General features: G+C 41.9%; 1 protein-coding gene across 7 annotated transcripts in view; it reads left to right on the forward strand.

Annotated features, from left to right (window-relative positions):
* Positions 1-10,000, forward strand: part of LOC116093650 (calcium-binding mitochondrial carrier protein SCaMC-1-like) — a 52,524-nt gene that overhangs the window by 7,315 nt on the left and 35,209 nt on the right. For all 7 annotated transcript variants that reach the window (XR_004119777.1, XM_031375222.1, XM_031375221.1 and 4 more), the window contains exon 3: positions 8,564-8,651. Coding sequence is in view for 6 of the 7 variants with exons in the window: in XM_031375222.1 (XP_031231082.1) it covers positions 8,564-8,651 (88 nt within the window). In the remaining variant the exon portion in view is untranslated. The remainder of the gene's footprint in view (positions 1-8,563; positions 8,652-10,000) is intronic.

A 10,000-nucleotide genomic window follows, 5' to 3' on the forward strand; every position in this document is an offset into this window, starting at 1 on the left:
TTATTCAGCTTTTAGGTAGCAGCCGCTTGCTGAGGCAGGGAGCAAAGAATTTATTTCTTATCCAGCTTTTAGGTAGCAGCCACTCGCTGAGGCAGGGAGCAAAGAGTTTATTTCTTATTCAGCTTTTAGGTAACAGTCGCTCGCTGAGGCAGTCTGGGCAGGAACTGAAGCAGATGCCATAGAAGAGCACTATTTACTGGCTTGTTCCTCTGGCTTGGTCAGTTTGCTTTCTTATACACTCCAAGATTGTCCATGGATGGTGCTGTCTACAGCAGGCTCATCCCTTCCACATCAATAATTAATCAAGAAAATGTCCCACAGGCTTGTCTATAGGCATATATGGTGGGGGCATTTTCTTAACTGAGGTTTTTTTTTTGTTTTCTTTTTTTCTCAGATGACTCTGGCTCGTGTTAAATTGACAAAAAACTAGGCAGCAATATGTATTATAATTTCCCTAAATTGTGTGTGTGCGCGCGCGTGTGTGTGTATGTGTGTGTATATGTGTGCATGTGCATGTGTGTGTATGTGTGTGCGTGTGTGCGCGCGTGTGTGTGTGTATGTGTGTGTATATGTGTGCATGTGCATGTGTGTGTATGTGTGTGTGCGTGTGTGTATGTGTGTGTATGTGTGTGTGTGTGTGTGTGTGTGTGTGTGTGTGTGGTTTGTCTGCTTTGAGACTTAGGCTTGCACTAATGACTAAAGCCTATGTACTGGGCAGCTATGGAAACCATAATTATGAGTGAAATGTGCCAGGGCTAGCATTATATAATGGCTTTACATATAATTGTTGCGATTAGTTCCTTCACTTTTGTAGGAAGTTCTTGATGTTGCAAATCACACTTTGTAGCCCTGGCTGGCCTGGAACTTGCTTTGTAGACCAAGCTGTCCTCAAACTCACAGAGATCTCCCTGCCTCTGCTTGCTGAGTACTGGGATAAAAGGTATACACCATCACGTCTGGTGCATTCAATATGTGTGTGTGTGTGTGTGTGTGTGTGTGTGTGTGTGTGTACATATATATACATATATAATGAGTGTTTTGCTTGAATTGTATGTCTGTGCATCACATGTGTTGCAGGTGATCATGGGAGCCAGAAGAGGTCATTGGATTCCCCAGGACTGGATTTATAGACAGTTATAAGCTGCCACAAGGGTGCGGGAATTCTGGCTCCTTTAGAGGAGCAGCCAGTACTCTTAACCACTGAATCATCTCACCAACACTCCCTGAATGCAGGGCTACAACAAGGCCAGCATTCTCAACCTTCCTAATGCTGCAACCCCCTGATACAGTTTCTCATATTGTGGTGACCCCCAAACATAAAATTATTTTCATTGCTACTTCATAGCAGTAATTTTGCTAGTTGTGAATCTCAATGTAAATGTCTGTGTTTTTCAGTGGTCTCAGGTGATCCCTGTGAAAGGGTCATTTGAGTCCCAGAGGGGTTGTGACCCACAGGTTGAGAACCACTGCTCTAGCCCCTCTTTAAATTTTAATTATCTACTTTTGGAGATAGAGTCTCACTGTGTAGCCTGGAACTCACTATCTAGACCAGTCTGGCCTCAAACTTAAAAAGATCCATCTGCATCTGCTTCTTGAATGCTGGAATTTAAGGCATGTACCACCACATCTGATATATTATATTTTTAATAAAATCAGTCTTGCAGAATGTTATGTCCTCTGAATTTAAAGCCTTGTGTATTGGATCGTCCTTCTAATTTTTTTTTTTTTGTAATAAATAGAAAATTTGGTGTGGGAGTTTAAAAAGCAACATTTGTGGGCCGGCAGCATGGCTTTGTGGGTGGAAGTACTTCCCCACAGGCCAGGCAGTCTGAGTTGATCTCTGGAACTAATGTGACAGTACAAGGAGAGAGCCACTCTTGAAAGTTACCCTTGGACCTTCACAAGTGTCCTGTGGCACATGTGCCTGACATCCCACCTCCCCCCCCCCTCAAAATAACAGTCTTGATGACTTTGAAAATATACTTATTCCAGGAACTTTAGTTAATGCAGACAAACTTCTGAAAGAAAGTAAAAATTGCTTAGAATTCTGCTCTTAGTTCCTTTCCTCATTGCCATGATGAAGCTCTTTGACAAGGCGAGGCCATGAAGCCTACCCACCCCCAAATCTGAGCTACTGCCATTGCTGTTATTTACTAGAAATGGATGGTAAGAGTATTGCTGAAGACACCCCACTTTTTGGTCACAGAACATGGAGAAATCAAGCTGGTACTGACCTGAAAACATCCCTTCTCCTGGCTAGCTTTCATGGTATAGGAAAGTGTGCTGCAGGCTTCTGGGGAGAAAAGCCAACTCGGCTGTGACCTGTGAGATCTACAGTAAAGACTGGTCAGGCAACATACGTCCAGCCCAACGGTATCATGAGTGTAACAGGGTTAACTGCTTCCTAGTTAGATTTTAGGCCTGCTGCAAAGGGGAGAACCATGTCTGCTACTATAAATCTGCTCGAGAGCTGGTGTCCCAGAGATCAGAGGGTCTCTCGGGGAACCCATTATGGTTTTCCTAGGACAACAAGTGGTCACCCTGCTTTCTAAATACACGTTTATAGCCAAATGCTGCCCTCTGCCTTTGTCAGAGAGGCTTTTCTTATTGCAGTGGGCAGTGGTTAATGTAGACTCCTAACTGGTTGACTTGCCAAGAATAAAGGCTGGTGTAATGCTTGGCTGTTTGTACGTCCTCTCTATTACCCGTTCCAGGACTCATTGTGGAAGAGATAGGCAGAAAGAACAGAAAAGCTGAGGATGTCGAGATGTGTAGGATGACCTTACCGTTACACTCCTGAACTCACCGTCGCTGTGGTTACCTGCACAAGAGCTGCATTTGACTGAGCCTGCTAACCTTTCATCATGAGGCCCCACCCCTCCTTTAGGGATGGACTATGAGCAGTTAATGGTGGCAAAGGGAAAGTGTCACTGTTTTAAGTAATTCCTGACAAGCTGCCATGCTCCAGAAAATAACCTCCTGCTCACAGTCTCACAAAAACCCCAATTAAAAAGACATGGAAATAGCAGAGGAAGTTTTGGGGAAGAGAAAGGTTTCACTGGGAGATGGGGGATTAGAGCGGGTATAATGAGGTGTTAAAGTTACTAAAGTGTATTATATGCATATAAGAAACCGTCAAAGAAAAGAGAACAGACCAAAGCAACGGAAGGGATAAAAGGCTTATAGTGATTCGTGGTTCAAAGGAGCAGCCCATCCAGTGGGGAACTCACAGTGGCAGAGCTTGAAGCAGCTGGCTGACAGAGAGAGATGATTTTTGGACAGTGGTCCTGATCTCTTGCCAGAGCAGCGGTGTTGCTGGATTAAAATTCCTCTACGTACAATGTCTCTATTATCCCTGTTGTACTGATTAATCTTGGTTATCAACTTGAATCAATTTGTAGTCTACTAAGAGATACTTGCCTCTGGGCAAGTCTGTGAGGGTACTTTTTGGAAGGATTAACTGAGGGTGGGGTAGGGGGATGGGTGTGTGGTGTGTGGGGTGGGTCGGTGTGTGAGTATACAGATTGGGGTAGGGAGACACTCCCTTAGCGTGGACAGCATTATTTGGCAATGTTCCAGTTAAATAGAGGTCTGAGGTAAAAAGTTCTGGTTTTGCCTGCTAACTTTTACTCTTGTCACTGCTACTGCTGCTGCCGTCCTTTGCTGACACTGGAAGCTAACTTCTTTGGCCTTTGTGGTGGTTTGAATGCAAATGGCCCCTATAAGGTTCATATGTGTAAATGCTTGGTCCCCAGTTGGTAAAAGTGTTTGGGAAAGATTTGGAGGTGTGGCCTGGTTGGAGAAAGTGTGTCAGTGGTTATGGGCTTGAGGTTTCAAAAGACTTGAAGCCTCATTCTCAGTGTGCTCTCTGCCTCTTACTTGTGATCTCTCAGCTGTTCCCTTGCTCTACCATCATGGACTCTAACCCTCTGAAGGCCTCAGCCTTATTAAACACTTTCTTTGGTAAGTTGCTGTGGACAGAGTGTTTTATTACAGCAACAGAAAAGTAAGACAGCCTTCAAAACTGAACTGAAGACCAGAGTCTGCAGGAATCATCAAGGCCTTTGACTCTAAGATGGGGCTGATGCGCTATTCAGCCTCATAGACTAAGCAGCTCTGAAGTTTTCAGCCTTTCCAGCATACAGACAACCTGTTTGTCCGCCCACCCATGTAGCGTGAAATATTAAAAAAGCAATCCATGCTAAGCTGGCAGTGCATTAGCAGTCTGTTCTCTCTTGTGGAGACTTTCTAACTCTGAGCTCTGAAATCTCTCCACCCAGCTCATGAAGTTCCCACTGGTGGGTCACTGCCATGCCACCTCCATGCTTCCAAATTCCCGTGGCCTTTTGGGGTGCACTTCTTGCACACCCACCTAAGAACCTCTCTCTGGAACCCAGTTGAGTTGCCCCATGAAGGGAAACACCATACAAACAATTCAGAATCAACAGGTAACTCAAGTGCTGGGCACAGCAACTAGCATCCTAATTTTGTAAGCTATACTAAATATAATTTCTCTGGTGGCAAATCCTAGTGGATCCGCCATCTAAACAGGGGACCTCTTGTTAGTTACATTTTGGCCTCCACTTGTCTCCCGTCCAAAAACCCCTATTTCTCTCTTCCTTCCACTCTTCCCCTCTCCAACCCAGAAGTCCCACCTACTCCTTGCCCAGTGATTGGTTCCCTGAAATCTTTATTCATCAGGGGAAGGTTCTGCCACAAGCACGTATTTTGTAAACCAATGTAATAGATCCTTTTGTAATATATGTTCATCCCATCAGTTTTGTTCTTTTATAGAACCTTAAGTAATGTATCTGTTAATATACCCTGGTAGTAGAAAAATGCTCCTGAGACAAATAAGTTTCACATCACGGAGAAGTTCCCAAGTTGATATATTAGTACCATACTAGGTCTTGACAAGTCAGGCTGGAATATTATACCTCAGCCTTGGCCTTCAGAAATATTCATTCTAGAAGCATTACCATTTGCCTTCTACTGGCTTCGTTGCTTTGAGTAACTCAGTTGTAGCAGTAGGTATAATTATCATCAGGGATACTACCCACCATGCAGAGTGCAGAGCTCAGGCCCTGGCAACCCATCAAAGGTGCTGCCTTGATTGAGCTGCCTGCTCTGTGTTGCCATCTCAGTCCCTGTTACTGCTCATGTCATAGTCATTCCCTTTGTGTAGAGTCTGACCAGGGTAGTTGAAGGTGAGAAAGAGACTACTGCACTTGTTATGGGCTGAGTTGTGTTCTTTACAATGCTTCATTTTTACTCTGCTTATAACCCTTCAGGTAACATACATTTAGCACAATGTAATATACTTTTATAGAAGTAGCAAGTGCTAACTGTACTACTGGAGTTCCTAATACAAAACATTTCAAAAATATGAATACTTTCATACAAAATTGCCAACTCCTTGGGGGGGGGTTATCAACCTTTGAACTAGATTAACATTTACTATAGCAATTGTGCTGGGTAGTATGTCAAGTTGACACAAGCTAGAGTCAACTGAGAGCATGCATCTATGGGATGGGGCTGTAATCAGGCTTGTAGGGTATTTTCTTAGTTAGTGATTGATGGGGAAGGATCCAGCCCATGGTGGGTGGTGCCATCCCTGGACTGGTGATCTTGGGTTCCATAAGAAAGGAGGCTGAACAAACCATGAGGAACAAGTCAGCAAAAACCATTTCTTTATGGCCTGTGCATCAGCTCTTGACTCCAGGTTCCTGCTCTGCTTGAGTTCCTGCCCTCACTGCTCTTGATGGTGAACTGTGTGACATGGAACTGTGAGTGAAATAAATCTTTTCCTCCCCAAGTTACTTTCGATCACAGTGCTTCATCACAGCAACAATAACCCCAGCAGAGATAGTGATTTACATAGCAGATTGACAATTTGAAAATTATTGAACTTAACAGATGAGCATTTGTTAAATAGCTATCATTTGAAGAAACTTTGGTTCATAGGCTAGTACACTCCCTTGTCTGGAGCTTGGAACACCTAGTCATAAAAAATGTGACTCTGTATGAAAAAAAAGTCTTTGTTGATGGACTAATACCTCACATGTACATAGTTTCTCATACATAATTTCCATTGGTTTATGGAAATGAAAAATATGACTAAATTTATAGTAACATTTTGATGTATTTTTAAGTCAGGAGACGCTAAAGTTGATATAAAGAACACACACACACACACACACACACACACACATTCAAGAACTATCAGGGCTGGTAAAATGGCTAAATGGGGAAAAGTGCTTGCTCTGCAAGTCTGACAACTTGAGTTGATCCCTGATCCTACAGTGAAAGAATAGAACTGATTCTTGAAACTTGTCTTTTGACTTCCACATACACACTGTGGCACTTGGATATACCTATGAACTGCAACAATGACCAGCATGGCACCCTAACCCTAAGGTAACAATAGTGGTACACATACCTTGGTTGTAACCAATAACTCTCTTATTGGACATAAGACCTGCTTAACAAGAGAGAAATCATGATTGGCACTGGAAACCTAGCCAACTGCCAAAGACTGGCGAAGCCATGGATTCTGGAGAAAACCTACAACTGTGACTTTACTAACTAGCATACTCCCTAGTTATATTCTAAATATTTGTCCTTATACTCACAGATAAGTGTAGTCTTTACTCCTCATTAAGGAAATTTCTCTTTGCAGCAGATGGAGACCATTACAGAATATCACACGCAGAGCTGTGGAGCCAAGTCGCAACTGATAACATCTGCAACACAACTCCTGCACCTAAGATTCAGGGGTCACACTATTGGAGAGAGGGCAGAAAGCTATACCTATGAAGTCTCACCAGCATGGCTGCCTAAGCAAGACCTGAGCAAGGATAAGACCAGTAGACATACTAATGTGGAAGGAGGGGGAAAAAAGCTCAAAGAACCTCAACCTTAGACAAGGAGGGACAGACATCTAAGGAATCTGAGGCCTAGATAAATAGTCTTCCCCAGGGAAGAGCATACCAATTGGTTATCCAGTACCAAATGGTTAGTCTTAAAACATGCACATACAAGTAGTGTTTCATGGACTTCTCAGGTTGTATTTATATATTTAATAACACATATAAATATAAATAAGTAAACACATACTCAATACTTCACCACAATTAAAAAGAGGCCATGTAGTTGAGAGAAGAGGAAGTGTATAGAAGGGGTTGAGGGAGGAAAAGGAAGGGTAAAATGATATACTTATATTACAATCATAAAAAGTAGAAAAAGAGGGGACTCAACAAATGGCTCAGAGGTTTAGAGCACTGGTTGCTCTAGCAAAGGACCCAGGTTCAACACCAAGCATCCATATGGTAGCTCTCAACAGCCTATAACTCCAGTTTCAGAAGGTCTGACACCCTTACACAGACAAATATTCAGGCAAGACACCAGTTCATATAAAAATAAGAATAAATAAATCATTAAAATTAAAAAATAGAAAAATATATGATAAAAGTAAAAAGAATCTGATTTTTTTTTTAATTTTGGAAAACGTGTTACAGTTGTGTTTTAGAGTTTGAGGAGAATATGGAATTTTTAATTTTCCCTTCATAACATTGAGCAATGTGAAAGTGAACTACATAGAAGGCATATTCCTTAGGGTTTCATTGTTGTGAAGAGACACCATGACCAAGATAACTCTTATAAAAGAAGACATTTAGTTGGGGCTGGCTTACAGGTTCAGACAGGGTTCAAGAGAAGGAGATGAGAATTCTCCATCTTGTTCTGAAGGCAGCCGGGAGGAGACCTGCTTCTGCCCTGGATGGACCTTAAGCATAGGACCTCAAAGCCTATACCTACAGTGACACACTTCCTCCAACAAGGCCACACCTCCTAATAGTGCCACTTCCTATGGGCCAAGCATATTCAAACCACCACAGCACCTACATGCATACACATACATATAATACATACATATATGACACACATACCTTGGTGAAAACCAACAGCTCTCTTATTGGACTTAAGACCTATTCAACAAGTGAGAAAAATATATATGTATATATATTTGCTATTTAATATAGTATATGTTTCTGTTAAAAGAGCTTGGTTGTATAAGGATGTTGGATCTTTTACTTTATATACAGAGTCCTTTATTCTTGTGCCCCTGAATCAGGTTTTCAGCACTAACTTTTTCAGCTCTTTTCAAATAGGTACAATAGCTAAATGTGTTATAGTCTATAGTTTTTGGGGACAGATGTTGTTTGAAATTTAGAATTTGGAGTTTATAAAAATGCAGTGTGCCTGTGATTTGTAATATTTCAAGTATGTCTGTACCATTAGCCATTCCTAAGCATTTTTGTTCACACTTGGACAAATAACTAGGTAAAATGGTTCTTGTTCCAGTTTAAAGAGACTTCACTACCAAATGTAAACTTGGTGTCAACATTTCAGAGTTTTTAGGTTTTGAGTCATAAATTTGGGAATAAAGACCCACCAAACGTAGACTTTTCAACCCAGTATGGTCACATTCTAAGTGTATTTTGCTTTGTCATCTTCATTTGTCATTTGTTTCAGATTCTTAACTTGGTGTTTTCACTCTTTAAAGGCGTAATAGATGCTTCAGAAGTAGTTGCTGCCGTGAGAAAATTGGGAATCTACATTACTCTCTCTCAGGCCAACGGCATCCTGAAAAGGTCAGCCTGTGCTCTCCTCTTTGATAGCCTTGAGTTTTATAGTCTATGCTGGAAATTAACTGTGATACATGTGACATTTCGGATGCCATCATTTTGTAGAGAGAGTTAAAAAAAAATTCAGGTGGATTCACATTGATGAGATGATTGAACATGTGTTACTTTAGTCTGTGTGGCATATTATCCATTTTTCTTTATTAATTTATCTGCATTCATTCCTGTGGCAAACACAGTAAAATATTTTTTTCTCTTGGGGGTCTGGGGAAGATGGCTCACTGGGTAAAGTGCTTCCTGTAAAGCATTAGGGCTTGAGCTTGATTTCCAGGATCAAGCCCCATGTCCTGCTGTGTGTGTGTGTGTGTGTGTGTGTGTGTGTGTGTGTGTATGTATGTGCGTGTGTGTGTGTGCGTATACATGGTGATACAAACTAAAGTTATCTGGGAAGAGGAACCTCAGCTGAGAAAATCCTTCCATCAGATTGCTTCTAGGTCTCTGGGGGGGCATTTTCTTCATTAATGACTGATGAAGGTGGGCTCAGCCCCCTCAGGGGTACAACCCTGGGCAGGTGGTCCTGAGTTGTAGAAGAAACCAGTGTTCAAGCCATGGGGAACAAGCCAGTAAGCAGTGTTTCTCCATGGTCTTTGCTTCACTTCCTGTCACCAAGTTCCTATTCTGACCTGCTGCCTTAACCTCTCTCTACATGTATCTTTTTTGTAAAACACAAAATAGAATCAGATTATTATCCTAGTTAAGTCTCTTGTTGCTGGATACCATGACAAAAGCAACTTAAAGGAGAAATGTTTTATCTGACTCACAATTCTAGGTGACAGTCCATTGCTGTGGGGAGTCAAGGTGATGGATATGAAGTGGTTGGGCACATCACATCCAGTCAAGAGCAGAGCACATGAACCAGTGCATGCATGCTCACCTTTCCACTCTCAGTCCAGGATCCCTGGCCTATCCACAGTGCCATCCACAGTGGGTGGGTCTTTCCATGTCCATTAACATAATCATAACACAATCCCCCAGAGACAATCCCAGAGGCCAGCCTTATCCTAGACAGTCCCTCAAGGTGGGGCTGGAACCTTGTCTCTTAGGTGTTCAGTTGACAGTTAATACCAATCATTACAGTTATCTGTTTCTTAAAGGCTTAAAAGAACTTACATAAAACTAGCCAAGTTTTCTGTTTCCTATGTTTGAGGAATCTGGTTAAATTTCATTAACAGTTATAAAACCACTCATACTTTCAAGTCCTTAAATCAGTTTTAAAAAGCTGTATTTTTAAAGCTGTGTGTGTGTGTCCTATGAAAAACAATCTACAGATTCAGTCCAATACTTGTCAAAATTCTAAC

Source organism: Mastomys coucha, unplaced genomic scaffold (assembly GCF_008632895.1).
Source record: "Mastomys coucha isolate ucsf_1 unplaced genomic scaffold, UCSF_Mcou_1 pScaffold16, whole genome shotgun sequence".
Classification (NCBI taxonomy): domain Eukaryota; kingdom Metazoa; phylum Chordata; class Mammalia; order Rodentia; family Muridae; genus Mastomys; species Mastomys coucha.